This window comes from Pelophylax lessonae (assembly GCF_965119305.1).
Source record: "Pelophylax lessonae genome assembly, chromosome: 8".
Taxonomy (NCBI): Eukaryota; Metazoa; Chordata; class Amphibia; order Anura; family Ranidae; genus Pelophylax; species Pelophylax lessonae.
The window spans coordinates 180,031,293-180,050,372 of record NC_138775.1 but is presented as its reverse complement, the minus strand read 5'-3'; the positions used below and the strand labels follow the sequence as shown (position 1 = coordinate 180,050,372).

General features: G+C 43.5%; 1 protein-coding gene across 1 annotated transcript in view; it reads right to left on the bottom strand.

Annotated features, from left to right (window-relative positions):
* Window positions 1-277: 277 nt before the first annotated feature.
* SASS6 (SAS-6 centriolar assembly protein) overlaps window positions 278-19,080 on the bottom strand; it is a 56,542-nt gene continuing 37,739 nt past the window's right edge. Inside the window, exons 8-16 of the mRNA XM_082265525.1 lie at window positions 10,519-10,713; window positions 10,355-10,444; window positions 8,836-9,015; window positions 3,928-4,009; window positions 2,864-2,961; window positions 2,626-2,757; window positions 2,433-2,512; window positions 2,241-2,329; window positions 278-521 (exon numbers count right to left, since the gene is read on the bottom strand). Coding sequence (XP_082121651.1) covers window positions 427-521; window positions 2,241-2,329; window positions 2,433-2,512; window positions 2,626-2,757; window positions 2,864-2,961; window positions 3,928-4,009; window positions 8,836-9,015; window positions 10,355-10,444; window positions 10,519-10,713 — 1,041 coding nt within the window. The 3' untranslated portion in view covers window positions 278-426. The remainder of the gene's footprint in view (window positions 522-2,240; window positions 2,330-2,432; window positions 2,513-2,625; window positions 2,758-2,863; window positions 2,962-3,927; window positions 4,010-8,835; window positions 9,016-10,354; window positions 10,445-10,518; window positions 10,714-19,080) is intronic.

The following is a 19,080-nucleotide window of genomic DNA, read 5'->3' as shown; positions in this document are numbered from 1 at the left end:
CTTTGGAAAAAATAAAAATGTTAAATGCAGTTTATAGTTCATAATGTGCAAAATACAGTATTAAACGTCCTACTCCAGTCAGATCATATAGTGCATTTTAGGCGCATGCCAACTGTTTGCACAAACCATACTCGGCATTAATATAAAGGAAAGGCAAACTCATTTATGCTTCCTTGTTAAAACTCGGAGCACCAATGCATATAATTGTGACTTCGGAAGCAGAAGGGAAGTGAGAACCTATTGCATATTTGTGATATACAATCTCATAGGGCGGCCATCAGCGTGATAAGTGCATTTACTTCACTTCATCAGCAAGAATTATTCTGAACAGAAACCACCTCATTTGAGAGGATGTCAGTTCTGGTTTTTCCACAAGCCTGATCTCAGCTCCAAAACCACAAGAAGTGATCACCATTTTTCAATCCATCATGAAGAGGATACTTGTCCAGGAAAGTAGGCAGACTGAATAGGAGGAGGAACTGTCTTTGCTTGTGTCACTGTACGCAATGTTTTCTGTGGCTCTAATTAGGGAAGAAAGAAAGACCACATCTGTTTATTATATGTGCAACATTAAAGACTAGTATTTTGACTCATAGCGATAATAAAATTGTGATTAACAAACAAGTTAATGCCAGTCTGCTATAGACACAACATCTCTATGCAATATAAAAGATACAGAATTAAAGTGGTTCTAAAAGCAGAAAGTATTTTATCTTTATATACTCCAGGTGTAGCTGAACACAGCTGGTTTTATACCCTGAGCCCAATCTTTAACCAGCGTTTGTTCAGTGAGGAGGGAGAATGAGCCGCTGCTCTCAAGCACGAGAGGCAGGAGCCAATGGCTTCTGCTGCTGTTGATCAAATCCTGGGAGGAGAGAGAAGGCCTGAGCGTGTGTGTGTGTCAACAGACATACACAGCCTGGTTCTGCAGTGAGCCCACAGATGTGCCCTCAAAGCAAGCAGATTGCTACGGGGGGCACACAAAGTACAGGAGCCTAGAACACCAGCGGGGAATTCCAGAAGACTGGGGCTGCCCTTTGCAAAACCATTGGACACAGCAGATAACTGTACAAAGTTTTATTTACATCACAAGGTAGAATGCAACCCTGTTTCTAGGTTTTTGGATACAGTAGGAAGGGTTAAAACTTGTTAGATTTAGTTCTGTCTGCATCACACTGGCGAGCTTACAAAACAGGGAAGTAAGGAAATATTATTGAGAGTGGAAACTTGAGATTCTTTTACATTACCACTCTGCTAAAATGCCTCTAGTTTCCCTACTGTAAAGATTCCTTGCCTAGTGATTTAATGCCAATATTCATTTTTTGCTTGACATGCTTTTCACGTAACCATTGGGGAAGAAAGCCTTTTTTTGTTAGCAGTAATCCCTTTTATATATCAAATTATTAACCTAGGCATTTATTCAATCATTATTGAAGGAAAGTTGCACCAGGCTGGATCCTAATGTTCCCCTTGGGCAAAATACATAACCGGTTTATACAAAAGAATGTTGAGGCCAGTGGCCTCCCCTGCAGCAGAAGTAGTGATCCAGCGATGACCAGATTTTGAGGAAAGATTAAAAAAAAAAAAAAAAAACTGTGCTTATTTGGGATTTAAGCCTATGGCTGAAAAAAGCACCGTACAGGTGGTTCCAACTCTCAGAATATAGCTGGGTAAACTCTCTCCATACCCCAGCTGTCCATGGGTAGGGAAGCCACCACAACACAAGTGGTTGATGCTCTTCTGCATCCGGTACCCTTAAGTTGGGTATAGATGTGTCAAAATTTGGCCGGTTCCGCAGAAACTGTCTGTCTGTTTAATGCTGTAAAAACAGCATTTAGTAAGTGCTTGTAGCCAATAGCTGCAGCAATGATCAGTGTATTCCGACACAGGAGGGTGGTAGAGGGAGTCCCCGCTGTCAGATTTTAAGTGTGGATGCAGGGATCAGTCAGTTTTTTTTAGTTCAACTCACTGGTTGAATGAAAAAATAAAAAACACACACACACCTGTGTATACTTATTTTAGCGGGAACTGAATATGTGCTATTACAATCCCTGAATAACTGCATCTTTCATCTGGATCTGAAGTATACTTTAATGGGATGGGGAATATGCGGATTAATAGGCAAGTCTGGAACACGCCCTCTCTGGAAATAATCTGCCATTATGCAGATGCACCATAACCCGTCTGGCATGAAACACTCTTAAAGTATAGTTAGTGAGCACAACTTGAAAGATGCCTACCTGAAGCAGTGTTCTGGTTAAGGCCATGCAAAGGGAGGCCGGCTTCTCGCTTCTTTAAATATTTCAAATCCAGGCCTGCTGATTCTCCACTGAAACGGAAAACAACTTTAACCTATTGATCTAGATTGGTCAAGCTTTGGCCGTCAGAATGGTGAAGTCAGGAGAGAAGCAGTGACATGAGAAGGTACTTACTTTTCTTTGTTTGCACTTGGAACTGGCCCTGAAAGGCTTTGCAGCTGATTTAATTTTGTAAGTGGATTATTGTGGTGAACCTTGAGGGGAAAAAATGGGACAGACTTTAACACTTTTGAAAACATAAAACTGAGCACATGTATGTGTAACATGCCAAATATTTAGTCTCTGCCTTTCCGGACAGATTCCTCACCCTCAGGCCCGCTCGGTTTATGTCCAGAGAAGGTTGATAGGAAGATGCAGGGACTGGAAGAAAGGATGTAACTGGGTAGGAAGGCAGAGGGTAGTTTATGTGAGTGCTGTGACAAGGTATTCTGTTGTCTGGCTGGGAGGGGGGAAAAAAAAAAAAAAAGTTCAGTAAAATTACTGAGGTATTGCCATGCAGGCGGTATTAGTAGTGTATAAAAAAAAAAAAAAAAAAAATGACTCACCCTTTGGTTGGGCGACACTGTGGCACGGAAGGGATCATTGCTCTTATTGGACCCCACAGAATGAGTCTCATTCAGTTGCTTATTTAACCATGAAATGACTGCATAAAGACAGCAAGAAAAATTGTTTAACATACAGCACATTAGAGATCAGCTTCCAAGTTTCATACAGATTAGCTAACAGACTGGGTGGTGATTGGTTGCTGGATCCAACTATATAAATGCACCTTAGTAAACATAGCCCCAAGTGCAATGTAAAGATTGGGGTTTAATGCAAGACAGATAACTCCAATTTAATAACTAAAATTAAATGCTGTATTTTAACCCCTTGTCTACCAGGTACATTTATAAACAGCATGGTAAACATGGGGTTAAAAGCATATGGTGGCTGCCGCAGTTGTGAGCAAGGTAGCGACTAACAGCCAGCATGGGACTTTCAGATAAAAGTGGTCCCAGCGTCTCTAGAACCCGATCACTTCTATGAGGTTTTGAAAGTGAGCACCAGGCAGCCAACCACCCCTGGCAGCACCTGCGGTGGTTCCCAGACCCTGCTGTTCCAGCAGGAAGCCCAGGACATCCATTCTTCGCGACATGTAGAACATCATTACCAAGAAATGTTTACTTACCAGTAAACCTCACATCATGTAGTAAAGTACAGGACACAGGTCCCTCCACCTCTCATCTATTTCTTCCTATTGCTGGCTATAAAACTAGAGTCCCACATAGTGGGTGGGGTTATACGAGGATGCACTGGGGGCATTCCCAGCAAAGCTTTTGCCAGAGTCCAATCACTTGCAGGTAGTGGCATATAACCCAGTCTATTACTTCCTGTCTGCTACACCAAAATATGGAATTTACTGGAAAGTCTAAATTCCGCTTTTTCAAATGCAGTTTTAATTCTATTTGGTTACTGCAGGGTAATAGACACACTTCTTATGGAAATTATTAAAATGATCATTACTCTAGTTACAGGAAACAAATGTGAAAAAAAAAATAAAACCATGACATAAAGTTGTATATTAACAGCAGCCAAAAATATAGATGTTATCAGACATTTTTAACTTTACCGTTCTCGTTTGTTTTAAGCAATTCTTTGCTCTCTTCTAACTTTTGTTCTGTCTCTTGAAGTCTTTCATGCAACTTTCCTACCTAAAGTAATGAAAAAGAAAATTTATCTTGGTTTCACAAAATTATTGCCAACAACATTAACTACTGGTACTTTGAATTTCAGTTCCTCTATAAAGTCTTATATACTCAAGGGGAAAAAAAAAAAATGGGATTTTTGTACTCACTGTAAAAATGTTTTCTCTGAGTTCATTAAAAGGACACAGCTTACTTCATGGGCTTGATGCTGCCACCTTCAGGACCAGGATGCTAGGTGCACCCTAAAACTAAAAGCATGCCTAAGTGGGGCCCTCTGGTGGTGGCCAAATCCCCCATATGCAAGACAGAATTCAGTTAGTAGCCAGCAGTATCAGGACATGAACACCAAGCCGGAAAAAAAAAAAAAAGACTGGGCAGGTGCTGTGTCCTTCAATGAACTCAGAGAAAAGGATTTTATGGGGAGTACAAAAATCCCACTTTCTTTATTTTTCATTGAAGGATAAAGCTTATTTTATAACAGATGGGATGTTCCAACGCTTTGCCAGAAAGAAAGAAGGGTGGGCCCATAAACTGAAATGGGGCATTGAAACGCACACCAGTAGAAGTCAACTTCCTGACAAAGGCTGGCAACCAGTGAGACAGTTACAGACCACACTGTAGAACTTGGAAAGAAATAAACAGATTACCAAGTAGCTGCCTTGCAAATCTGAACTACAGAAGCAGAATGAAAAAACATCTAGGATGCACAACCACCCTGGCAGAGTAGCTGGGAAATTCGTTTTTCGGGGCCGGATACAGCATAGGCCTGGATCACAGAGTGAAAAATCCAGCTAGACATAGTGGAAGAGGAACCAGCCAGAAAGATGAATCGGGAGTCAGACAGCCGACCAAAGGCTGCAGCAGGGAGGTAGACTCAAATGGCCCTGACTATCATCCAGGCAAGAGCTTCCTCTCCCAGAGGGATAAAGGCACAAGGAAAGTAAAACTATATAGATTAGAGGGAGGCCAACCTGAACAAGCAGGAGCGACAGCCACCAGAAGCCACTGTGTGCTAGGCCTAAAAGGGGAATATCTCATATATTAAAAAACAAAAAAGCTTTTGTAAGGCCGACTGGACAAGATTCACAGCCTATGGTGGCAGGAAGCCTAGAAAGGGGAGACTGTCCAAAAGACCCCCTGGAAGGGCACAACAAAGTAGAAGGCATCAAGTGACTTAGAAAAGAATGACCAAGGCCGAACCCTTTCCCCTCACAGAACTGAGAATTATGGAGGATCGCCTAGGGGTGGGGCTTTAATGGCACCAAAAAGTTTTTGTTTTAGATAAAAGCAATTTTCATTAGTATACATTCATAAAAGTACCAATACAAAAATATGTAGCAGCATAAATATACAAATATAATACAACCAAAGAAAAAGGACATAGAAATTATAAATATATAACACCATAGAATACACCAGTATGACATCACCCAACGCGTTTCAGGACTGAAAAGCTCCTTCATCAGCGGTATAACTGAAGATCACAATCTACTGAAAAATGTAAGATATAAATATATTTGAAATATAATAGTCTGGCAATATTTGTAATTAAGTAGGATACCATATAAGACTTTACTAGCAAGAGGTGGTGTATAAACAAGAGCCATGTCACGATTAAAAGCAATAAACAAGAGAACCAAGGTCCCAGAGGAGTGTGTCAATACATCCAACCCATCAGATATAGTAATATTGTACGGAGGCACTAGAGTATGCAAAGGGGCTATGATAGCACCAGCGGAATAGCCTCGGATGCTTGTTTCAAAAAGGAGCGCAAAACCCTGAAAGGAAGATAATTCACAACAATTTCAATGTGTCCGTTTGGAGGTTTAAATATATATATAAGCTGGGTCTGTTATAGCAATCATCCACAAGGCAAAGTGCAAGGCATAAAGGCTGTAATGACATGGTTTACCAGAGGGTATAATCCAGCATTAACCTCCCTGGCGGTATGATTATGTCAGGAATTACATACCAAAAGCGGTACAATTCTTTTCATGGAAATTTGGCGTTATGTATTATAGGCCTACAATTCTTAGTAAATACTGACTTAAACCTGACCAAAACAAGAGTCTAGTAGACATCCCAGATGTGATAAATTTGAAACACAAACAATGTGTGCATATAATATACACACACACACACACACACACACACACACACACACACACACACACACACACACACACACACACACACACACACACACACACACACACACACACACACACACACACACACACACACACACACACACACACACACACACACATATATATATATATATATATACATAAAAAATTTGTTTTGTGCAACGTTTTTTTTTTTTTTTTTTCCCTCCCTAGTTCCGCTCCCATGCAGCATTGCTGCTGCAGGGAACGGAACTAGGAAGTGATCAGAGCGACGGAGACCGACGGAGGAGCGGCGGGACTCTCGGCTGGCGGTCACAGCAATGAGAGATCATCGATGGATCGCCAGGATAAGGTAAGAGACCACCGCTGCGCTCTCTGCAATCCACCCCGAGCGTGACTCGGGGTTACCGCTCCTGATATGAAAAACCAACCCCGAGTCACGCTCGGGATTACCGCTAAGGAGGTTAATGGATAAGGGGTCTCCATGGCAGAAGGGAACCTACTGCTGATGGCTGAGAGCTCTCGTATATAGAGATGCACGCCCCCCCAATGACCGATAGCCTACAGCTGGCAGGATGACAGAAGAGGAGGAGGGCAGCACTCAGTTGGCCCCCCCAAGGCGCATGCACACAGCCACATCCCAACACACCGATACAGGCAATCAGCTGTGTGCAGGCACATCGTCCATCAATGCTGGAGCCCCCACGAGGCCCAGCATCCTCATGCATGGAAGAATGGAAGCTGTCCGCACTCCGCAGAGAGGTAAGCAGAGGACATGAAGATAATTATCCTGTGGAAGGAAAACTTTGACCAGAGGGAGTCCATTGGAAATTCTGTAGAGATACGATTGTGAATATCACCTTGTGTTCTACAACAGAACATCCAGATATCCCACTGAGGCGTAAAAGCGCCAAGACCAGAGCCCGTGTCTTAATGAAGACTTACCGTGCCAATGCCAGTCAAAACAGGAGGGCTAAGAACTGGAAGGCAGATCCCCCCCCCCCCCCACTGTGGGCTGAGGGAACATAGGCGGATACGATATGGGAACATAAGGGTGAGTGCCCTTGATTACTATGTAGGCTAGAATCTCCTTGATGTAAAGAAGCTGCATGAAATGCACCAATGCCAAGCAAATCTTTTGACTTACAAGAAAGTGTTCAAGAGTACAGATCCTAATGTGGACAGCTTCTGACTTTCTAGGGCACTAAAAACAAAGGAACAAAAAAAAAAAAAAAGTCCCTACACTGCACAAAGGAGATGGTGGTACAGGTTTCCCTGATTTCTCTTTTTACCATATGGCAGTATTTGCTGGCCCATATCTTAGGCTGGTTTCATCAGAGACACCACAGTCACCATCAAGACCCTGATCATGTGCAACCAGCACTAGGCCAGAGAATGCCGTAAAATGACAGCAGAATTAATTAAGGTAGAAGCCCCCAAGGAAAACGCGACCACCCTCAGCAAGTCCAAACTACAGACAAGCAGAGAGACCTAGGGACTATTGGTCTTCTCAGTTCAAACAAGTGGGGGAGACCTCATTCAAGGCCAAGCCATCTGACTGGTACAGTCCGAGACACACAGAAAGAAAATGCTGTGCTCTGTCTGTTCCCTGAGAGGGAAAACCCTTTAGATTGGAAGCCGATAGCCTAGTTGAGTCGGGAGAAAGAAGCAGGAGTGGAACCATTAAGGAAGAGTACTATTGATAAACGCTCCCCAGAATGGTTACGTACAGAGCAAACGTAGGCAGAGAGACTTAAGTTGGCCCTACATTAAAACAATGTTCTTGTTTAATTTTCTTTAGATTTACCTCCAACTATGTTGTGCAAGGTCCTGCCTGATTGCACACAAATTGAAAGTGTTTAGGTTTGACCTCATATTATGTGGTTTCAGTAAATCTAAAGAAAAATTGTACAATGTAAAGCCAGCCTTAGCCGGATGCGACCAAGTTCGTGGATCCATAGCCTCAGCACACTGTGTGTCACAGCCCCAAATTCCCCCTGGGGGAAACCTGTGCCAAGCTGTTACATCACTGGGTGTAATAGAGAAGACCAGCAATGGGAGACCGAGGCCCCCTGAACCCCAAAACCATGGTGAACTGTTTGCCAACCCCATTAGCAAAGAGCTGTTTCCATAGAACTACATCTACGCTCACAAGGGATGCTGCCTGGGGAAGGAAGGGGGCAGCTGTACACCTGCTACAGTAGGGAAGATGGTCAATCTGAACTAGTGTAGAGATTTGCACTGTCTGGAGTTCATGGAAATCAACAGGTCAGTGCATTCAGCAACCAGGGCTGTTAGAAGCGCAACCTAAGGACTGGGCAGCCCTGAAAACAAGTGCTCCACCCACATGTTCCAACCAGCTGCATCCAGTGCCTGTCCAAACGTACTGGGTGGGGGAGAGGACATGGAGTGCTGGAAGTGACAGTGACAGCAAATTGCAAAGGGCAGATGCCCACAGGACCACTAAACAGACCACCCTTGGCTGCAGACAAGGGTTCCCACATTCTTGCTGCTATGGACAGTGTACCTTTAGGCCAGTACTCCTGTGCTGTAAGGACATGTTATAAGGTGGCCACCAGCCCCACTGATACAAACCGATAAACCTAGCCAGCAAAGAGCGGCAAGTTCCAGCATCTCAAATATAAAACACATTTTACCAGTTTGACTTATAATTATAATTATATCTACCACCCTTTAACTTACCTCCTCTTCTTTCACATGAAGATTATGCTGGACATCGGCAATTTTCTTTTCCCTTTCTTGAATCAGCGTCTCCTTTTCAGACAAAAGTTTTTCCTGCTGCACAGTCACAGAATTCTTTAGCTTTAGTTTGCCCATTAAAGTCTTCAGGTCTCCTTGAAGCTTCTTGATAATAGTATTGGCCTTTGGTATACAAAGTAAAAAGAAAAACAGGATCCTTTGAACCAAATTGAACCCCACAGTAATTTAGCTAGATTCTAAAGCACATGACAAATTGCAATAAAATGATTTGCGCTATTACATACTTGGGAACATGAAGTCAACCTTTCGAAAGGTTATTTTGCTGTGGGGAGATGCTAAATGTCCTAAATTATCATCACTAACAGAAAAGGTTAAAGAGATCATTAAAATTATTGTAAAGCTTGATTTTTTTTTTTTTTTTTTATTATTATTAACATAATAAACATGTCATACTTACCTGCTCCGTGCAATGGTTTTGCACAAAGCAGCCCCTATCCTCCTCTTCTGGGGTCCCCCGCCGACACTCTTCGCTCCTCCTGCAATCAATCTGCCCAGTGAGGAAGGAGAGAGCAGAAAGAGCCACTGCTCTCGTGTACAACTCAGGTCCTGGGCTATTATTTTGGGGCTTTAAGGCAAAGCAAACAGAGGATCATCATGCATGTTGATGGAAACATCTTTGCTGAAATTCACCACCTATATATTTAAATAGCCCATATAAATCCATATACACAGGGATTAGGAAGGCAGCACTGCATTTTTTTTCATTAACATTGCCACTTATTTGGATTAGTGAAAATTGAAGTGTTACTAAACCCACAACAGTAAAATCAGTCTGTACATGCAGTAAAACATGCTTGTTATACTTACTGTGGAACCTAAGGGGTTAACCTTCCCAATTGTGTAAAAAGGTTGTTTGATCCTTTTTTCTCTGATCCTCCACTTCTTTTAATGTCCACAATTCATCTGCTGATAGTACAAAGCCCTAGGAGGCACACTGCACAAGCTCAGTTTGGTGTGTATTGCTAAAGAGTCTTTTTTTTTTTTTTTTTTTTTTTTTTTTTAGATGTGATCGGCATAAGGCCAATCAGCACTGTCCAGAAGGTCAGGGGTCTTGCAGACTCAAGGAGCAGTCAGTCAGAGGAGAATGAAGTTTTAACCAGTGCTCGGCCAGCACTAATAGAAGTCACAAGACTGCTATATATAGTGCTGATGAGAAAAGGGTATTTAGCAGTTTAGAGTACTAAAATTGCATTTCCATGTTCTGTATATTGTTACCCGAGACCAGATATAGTAAATGCAGGGGTCCTGGGTTTAGTAACACTAGACAAGTTATTTGGATTTGTTTCTGTGTTATTAAAGTTACAAATTTGAAAGCAGTCTTTAATATTGACTCTTCTCTTGCTAGTATTGTAAAAGAAAGCAATCTTTATAAAAATTTGGAAACACATATAAATCTCATACACAGAAAACATGAACAAGCATGCCACAAACTGGTTCTGACCTTGACGAGCTCTGCAGATAAGGATTGTATTGTTGCTTCCAACTTTCCTATCTGTGCCTGCTTCTTCTCAGCGCTAGCCTCTAAACCGGTCTGTAAAAAACACTTATCATGAACCCTGTTTATAGTATGATTTATACATATTTTTCAGTGTTTAGTACACTTGCCTTCTGCTGCTGGGTGGCCAAGAGAATGTCATTACTTCTCTGCACTATCTGATCCTTGTCTTTTAACTCTTGCTCCAGAACAGCAAGGCGAGTCTGAAGACGATTTAGCTCTTTTTCTTTATCATGACACTCCCCATCCAATGCAGTATTCTCTCTGCCCAAGGAAGACACCTTTTGTTGTGCTCTTTGTAATTCCTGAAAAGCAAAAATCAGATAAAGAAAAAAAAAAAACAGTTATTTAAAGAAACATTGAATTTTTTTATTAAAATAAAACAAGCATGTTATACTTACCTGCTCTGTGCAATGGTTTTGCACAGAACAGCCCCGATCCTCTACTTCTGGGGTCCCACGCTGGCGCCCCAGACTCCTCTTCAGCAAGTGCCGCCATGGAAAGCTACATTCAGTGGGGGCACCCGCGCAGGTGGTCCCTCGTCAATGCATTTGATTGACAGCAGCGGAAGTGGAGGAGGGAGCCAGCGGCGAGAGCCGCTGCTTTTGAGCACATCGCTGGATCGGGAAGCACAGTAGGTTTTTTACCTTAATGCATAGAATGCATTAAGGTAAAAAATCGAGGCCTTAGAACCACTTTTTAAAGGTTTAAAGTAGACCTGTTACCTACATGCATAGCACAAAATCATGCAACAATGTATGTATAGTTTATGCATTCTAACTTTCAGCCAAATATCCTGTGCGTGTGAACGGACAAAAGTCCAAAGCTGTGAAACCTGCTGAGTGAAATCCTTCAGGGCATCCATAGGAGAACAGAGCTCGAGGTTTTCTCTTGGGTCCCCCTCACCATCTGTGGCATACAAGTTCCTTGACAGGTGCTTCATGTGGTCCTAAGCCTTTGACGGACACCAAAACACCGTAGCTGCATAGAAGCCCCAGGGTTCAGCAATGTTTTCAACCTCTTGCACAGGGGGATAGGGCACACGGAGGAGCACTAAGTGGAGACAGGCTGTCTCTTTTGCATGAAGAGTGCTGAGCACGTTGGACAGACACTTTGTATATGGACTTTGGCACGGTTACTATTTGTGCACTTTAACTGAATTATTTTCTATAATTTATACAACACTTTTTAGAATTTATTTTACGATCACGTTTATTTGTGTACGTTTATAAAAGGATAAATTATAATCCATAATTTCACATGTTAAATTGGATTGTGCATATATAATTTATCATCACCTAGTACTTTCCCTGTTTATTAGCACTGTGGGTATCTCACAGGGAAGTGGGAAGAGCAGCAAGAATGGTGTCATATTTTCGGGAATCTGTAGCGCAGTATACATATTTAGGTTATTTATCATCATCCACAGGGCATGTCACATTCTTGTTAAGATAGGTAAACAACTGCCTTAATTGAGGGCTTACCCCATCTCTTAAATTGTTCCTCCATAGGATGCAGCTGAGTGAAACTTTAGGAGGAAAAAACACCTTGTCAATGTTAGTCCCTGCTGCAAACATCACCTCCCCTAAATGAGGGCATAAGAGAAAAGACTGGGAACTTTGTGGCCACCATAAAAGCAAAGTGCCTTCAGTGACGCTTATTCAGGAAATGGTAAATGTAATCACTGAGGACCATTCCAAAAATAGTGACTTCACTAGGCCTCGCTAGACCTAAAATAAAATAAAAAAAAAAAAAAACAAACACCACAGTTAGGTACCTGGTAACTTTTTCTAGGAAGTTTTCCAGGGCAGCATCTGAGAGATAGGTCTCCTCCTACCTAAAACAGGAAACTCTGCATTCCCCATTTAAAAGGCTCACACATACTTCTGTAATATACAAGTAGCAGAGGAACAACAGGCAAATATACACTATCCTTCCATAAAACATCTGCCAAAAAAAAAAAACAGGGACGGGTATGAATGCTGCTCTGGAAGACTTTCTAGAAAAAGTTAACAGATAATTAACTGTTTTTCTCAAGTCGTTTTCCAGGGCAGCATCTGAGAGGATTTAGCAAGTAATACTACTGTGAGGGTCTACAGCCTGAATGACCTTTCCACTGAAAAATTGGTCTTGGCTGGAGAGGAAATCTATCCTGCAGTATTTTGTAAGGGTACTAAAGCTCAACCAGGTTGCCACCTGGCAGATCTTGTCTGGCTTAACTCCTGCCTTCTCCAAATATAAAGATGGTCAGGCCCAGGTAGAATTGGCTGTGATCCCCTTGGGTGGTACCTGGTTGAGAGTGGTAGATGTAAGAGATGCTGCTAGTCTGATCTGCCAGCTCTGTGGAGCTATTGCAGCGAACCCCCTTCCATTCTACATACAGATGTCAAAGATTTGGGACATGACCACTGACTCCACTGAGAGGTTCTACCTATAAATATGAAGGAACCCAATTAAATCAGTTTTAGGAATCATGCTAAAATTGATTGCTCTGTGGGCCATTGGAATAACGGTCCATGCACTGGAGACAATAGAGACCAAAAATCTCCTACAGTGGTGATGAGAATGCCACCCTAAAAAATGGCCACAAAAAAACATTGCTATGATGCCACTTGGTTTCCTAAGTGTAATTGGCCCCGGTATACCACCCAGGGACCATCCAATGAGCAGCCAATCAGGCACTGTAAGCATGGAGACGCTGCTTTCCATCCCTGGTCAGGTCTGAAAATAGCAAAGAGATCACCCATACCTGAAGAAGAGTGAACTACTGTAAATACTATAGAGACTGGAGCATAAAACAGTATAGTAGAATTCCATAATACCTAGACCATAAATTACCACTGCAACTCCTGATGTGTCCAAATAGCTAGTTAAAGCATGGACAAATAAACAATGCCCTTGACCATCAGTGTAGAAAGGGGTGACCAGGAAAGCGCTCTGACCACAAAAGAAATACACAGAAACGGCTAGACTGACAATCGCTTACTACGCAGATGAGCAATATGTAAGAACAATACAGTACATTCTTGCATACACAATATAACTGTCCCCTCATCTGAATGCAAAGGTCAGGTGTTCTTCCTGTGTATTAAGTCTGAGTCCCCCCAAGCACTCTGATACTAGTTGTGTGATACTGGTATGAGTAGAGTTGGGTAGATCCTGGCTTGAAGAGTCTGTAGCAGAAACAGGATAACCCTGTTCATGTCGATCGTTACACCACATTCTGCTAAGGAGGACTGTCAGAAAACTAAGTCCTGATACATCACCTCAGGCTGGCCCTTTCTGCAGCTATAGCTATGGAAAACGCTAAAAATAAGGGTCTTATTATTCAGTAATACACTGACTCATCCTGCTTTGCACATGCTCAGTTGCTCCCCATTTTATGCATTTTTAGGCACTGCCGAGATTGTAGACCAATCTGCTGACAGCCTTAAAGCAGAATGAAACCCTATTATCCTTTACCGCCAAGGAAGCTGCTTCTGCCTGATCTGTAACCGTCGCAGTGCTGCAAATACAATGCAAGTCATGACACCAGCCATTTGATGGTTTAACAGTTTGGTTGATGCAACAAGCACATGTGACAGTTAGTAATCCAGGCATTCCAGGAATGTAACTTTTTAGAGACCTAAATCGATGGGATTTGTTCCGCTTTAGTTCTCTTCTGCCCTTGTGCAACCTGAAAGTTGCACGATTTTGAGTTGACTGAAGCAATGCCTGTGTGATCTTGAGGTCTACAGAAAAAACAAAGATGGGCCAAAATAGTGCAGGGACTACTTTGAAGTCACACAGATACTCATTGGAAAACAAGTACGACTTTTCATGGGACTAGCAGTCCCAAGTCGCAGAACAAGTCACACAAGTTTGAAAGGGGCCCTATGATTCGCTTCTGCTCAGGGGCCATATAAAAAGATGCATATTGATTATATTTGAATATAGTGCCATAACAACCCAAGCCAGGTATAAGGTCCGAGTGATAGCAAATAATGATGACCTTGCTGCCTCTGCAACAATACAATACAATACTATTGTATAGAACATAAACACTATGAAATAATGTAGTGGCCTCACATCCTGAGTGTACACACACACACACCCTCTTATATAGTACCATAACTTGAAGACCATCTCTACTGTAGGGATGTCTGCATAAACACAATTGCTTTTGAGGAGATAAGTGATATACTATATTCCTCTTAAGCTAAAGGACTGGAATCATGTCCTAATAGCTACCAGTATCAGGCCCAGGGAGTGTGTCTGGATGCCTGAATGTGTGGGATACGATTGTCTGCTGGATGAAGCCTCAGGAACTAGGTCTCCTTGGTAATCCATATATATGGACAGATACAACCCAGGCAGGCTCCTGCCCAGAGGCCTGATCCCCAAACCATATGCGCGCGCACGCACGCACGCACACGTTGTCTATGTATAAAGACAACCATATTGCCAATTGCATATAGTCGGAGTTAAAAGCAGTATGCATAAAATAAAAGCTTCCCAAATCATGGCCCATATACAGCTGAGGCCCATGCACAAAGTAGACTATCAGTAGTATTAAATAAAAACAGTCACAGATAATTGGAAAAAGCCTTGATCTGCGACCAGGAGAACTTAGTTGAACATTCACAACAAGATGTCAAGTACCTTATAGTCTACTTCATGTCCATGTTAATGTCCAAACAATATCATAAATGTAGACAAATAGCATATTGAGACATAGTATACTGCAGAACCATCAGAGAAGTTTTACCAGCCAGGACTCTTGGGCAATCCATGTGTAATTACCATCTGAATATTTTCAAATGGATGCAGAAGAAACCACTGAACCCCCATGTCGTTCCATAAAACACAAGGATAAAGTGTTCTGTCTAGTGCACCATCAAACGGAAACTTCTGGAAAAAAAAAAAACTGCTTCTAAAAAATGGATTTTTGTAAAATCTTACCGTAAAATCCTTTTCTCTTAGCTCATTGACAGACGTAGTCCTCGGTGATACACCACCTTCGGGTTATGTTGCCTCCACAGGAGCAGGACTAGACAGGAAATTAAAAAGCTCTGGCCACACCCCAGGGGCAGTCCCAGAGGGTATATCCTCTCTCTCTCTCTGCAAATCAGTTATGTGAAAAAGCAGTCTTTAGAGATTTTAACCCAACTCAAAAAACAGAGGGGCGGGGACTACGTCTGTCAATGAGCTAAGAGAAAAGGATTTTACGGTAAGATTTTACAAAAATCCATTTTTCTCTAGCGCTCATTGACAGACGTAGTCCTCGGTGATACACCACCTTCGGGACGTCCCAGAGCAGTATCACAACTGAGGGGTGGGAAAATGGAAATCAAATCCCAATCTAGAAGGCCCAACCGGTGCCAACTAGAAGTTTACAATGCTCATCCTTAATGATGAGACTCAACAAAAAAAGAGAAAAACATTTTTTTTTTTCAAACAGAAAAAACCCTCGAGGTAGACCACCGGTCTCCTCAAATTGCGGCCTGCAAAACCTTGCGGCCAAATGAGGCATCCGCCGATGCCGTCACATCAATTTTATAGAACTTTGTAAAGGTATGTACCGACGACCAGGTGGCCGCCTTACATACCTGGACCACTGACGCCTGATGGCGAAAGGCCCAGGAAGTACTGAGCGCTCGAGTGGAGTGCGCCCTAACAGGGAACGGAGGACTCTGACCCTTAATAGAATAAGCCTGTACCACCGTTTGTCTAATCCATTTGGCAATGGTCGCGGCAGATGCAGGCAAACCCTTTCTGGGGCCATCCGTGATCACAAAAAGTGAATCCGTCTTACGGAATGATTCCGTAGCTTTCAGGTACACCCTGATTGCCCGAACCACATCTAAGGAATGCAACGCATGTTCCCGATGATGCTTGGGCTGAGGACACAAGGAAGGTAGTACAATATCTTCATTCAGATGAAAATCTGAAACCACCTTGGGAAGAAAAGATGGCTTAGGATGAAGTACTACCTTATCCCTATGAATCACTAGGTATGGTGACTGGCATGATAATGCAGCCAGTTCTGACACCCTGCGAGCAGAAGTAATAGCCACCAAGAAGGCCACCTTCTGGGATAAAGTAAGCAAGGGAATCTCCCTGATGTTTTCAAAGGGAGGTTTCTGTAGAACCGACAAAACCAAATTAAGATCCCAAGGCGGTAAGGGCGCGCGGACTGGAGGAGCCAGGTGCCGCACCCCCTGGATGAAATTCCGCACCAAGGATTTGGTAGCTAAAGGCTTCTGAAAGAAGATTGCTAATGCTGAAACTTGACCCTTGATGGTGCTCAAGGCTAGCTTCTGCTCAACCCCTTGTTGCAAAAAGGCCAATATTCGAGACACCGAATAGGTACGTGGAGGAAATCCGAAAGATTCGCACCACGCAATATAAGTTTTCCATGTGTGATAATAGACTTTGATGGAAGTCGCTTTCCTTGCTTTAATAAGGGTAGGAATGACTGAAGCTGACAAACCTCTGTCCTTCAGTACTTGGGTCTCAATGGCCAGGCCATTAAACCCAGCGACTGTAAAGCATGATGGTAAATTGGTCCTTGAGACCACAGACACTCCCTGAGACGAAGTTCCCACGGAACGTGTACGACTAACATGTCCAAGTCGGCCAGGCCGGCTTGAGGAGGCCAGCCTAGAATTTCTAGGACCACTGGCGCTGATTGAATCTGAACCAGGCGTCCCTAGAGGTATCTGGCCCCGACCATCCGAGAAAGTCTGGTCGTTTTCTGTTCCCACACATTTATCAGATACCTGATAGTTATCAGGAAAGGTGATCTTTTCTGGTTGAACCTCAGGGACCGAAGTCACCCGACTAGAGGCTACTTGGCCTATCTGGTCAACCAGATCTGATTCCTGTGAGGTATCGGGACTAATCTTGGGAAAAGGTAAAGGAAAAGATCTATTCAGGGAACGGTAACTACCGCTTCCTGTAGTACTTAAATGTTGGAAGGGAAGAATCGCACCGGTAGTAGTGGTTGATGCTCGATCTAATGTCCTGAATACCGGTGAAAACGTCCCCCCACCCTGAAACCGGGTGGGGGCGCACCTTCAGGCTGTGTACTCCTTTGCTTCGGGTTTGGCTGGGTTGGTCCCCTTCTTGAACCCTCCTGGAGGAGTCTTGCCTTTCTGCTAGTACCAGCCGGGCGCCCTTTATGGGCGGTAAAGAAAGGTCCTCGCTTGTTGCGAGGTCCCTTAGCTTTAGCAGCCTGTGGCAAAAAAGTGCTCTTGCCCCCAGTGGCATCCTTAATGATTTCATCTAGGTTGGCCCCAAATAGACGATTCCCCTGAAAGGGGAGATTTGTCAAGGTCTTTTTGGAACCTAGGTCAGCAGACCAGCATTTTAACCACAGCACACGTCTGAGGATCACCGCTGTCTTAGATGCATGCCCTAATAAGGGAGTAGTGTCCAAGGCTGCGTCACAGATAAACTGTAGCCCTTGTATAATCTGTTCCATCAAATCAGATGTCTCCTGGGGAATATCTTTTCCCCTAAGTTCTTGGCGTACCATTTTCGCCCATTCCGTAAGTGTCTGGGAAACTAGACCAATAACAATTACTGGTCTAAAAGCTGACCCTATCAGAGAGAAGATGGTGCGGGACTCTGCTTCCATCTTTCGATCCACCGGATCCTTAAAGGACGAAGTGTCCTCCACTGGAATAACCGTGGCTTTATTCAGCCTGGAAATAGGCGGATCCACGACTGGTGGTACCGTCCATTTCTTAATGATGGATTCCTCAAACGGATAGCGTCTAGCAATACGCTTGGAAATAGTAAAGGTACGTTTAGAATGCTCCCATTCTCCTTTAATCTGATTACCGAAACATTTAGGTACAGGAAAAGCCTTCATCGTCTTGATGGGCTTATTAGTACCAAAAGGAATCTCTGTTTCAGTTGCCTCTGCCGGTAAAGCCTCAAGTTTTAAGGTTTCCTGCACTGCCACAACTAGTGCGTCCACCAATGCTTCTTCCTGAATAATAGCAGGAGAAGAAGCGTCCTCCTCACTGTCTGAGGGGGCTTTACCTGGGATAACAGCCCTTGCAGAGGAACCTGCAATTGCCGTGACCACCTCTGAATCTGAGTCAGAGGTGTCAGATGGTATAGGGGTAGGCGGGGGTCGCTTCCTTGACCCCCGTCCCTGACAGGCCGCCTCCACCCGAGCCACCATAGACTCCAAAATTGCTGTAAATGACTCTATACTCTGTGCACCGGCGGGTCCCGTGGCCCCCTCGAGGGAAACAGGTGGGGGAATATGTGTGGCAGGGTCCATGATAATTCCAGTTACTTCCTGGATAATATAATTCAAAAATAAAACTTTTTTTTTTTTTTTTTTCTTCGACCCCCAGCGCCACAAAAGCCCCTTAGTGTTACCTGCTAGGGATCCCTATCGATCGAGAGAGATAGACCCCCAGGCTCACCACTTGATGCTCAGAGTTTAACTGCAACAGGTTACAGCGCTGTCTTGACAAACAGGAAGTCTTTTGGCTGGCTGCCCAGGAAAAAAGGAGGCGGCTCCGCCCCTCTGTACGCCTTCCGGCGCCTCCCCCAAGCTCCACGAGGTGTTTGGATCACCTCAAACATGGCCGCCCCCATGCTGGAGACACGAGGCTACGCCAAAATGGCGGCTCGTGCGATCCAGCAAAAAAAATGGCGGCGGCCCGTAC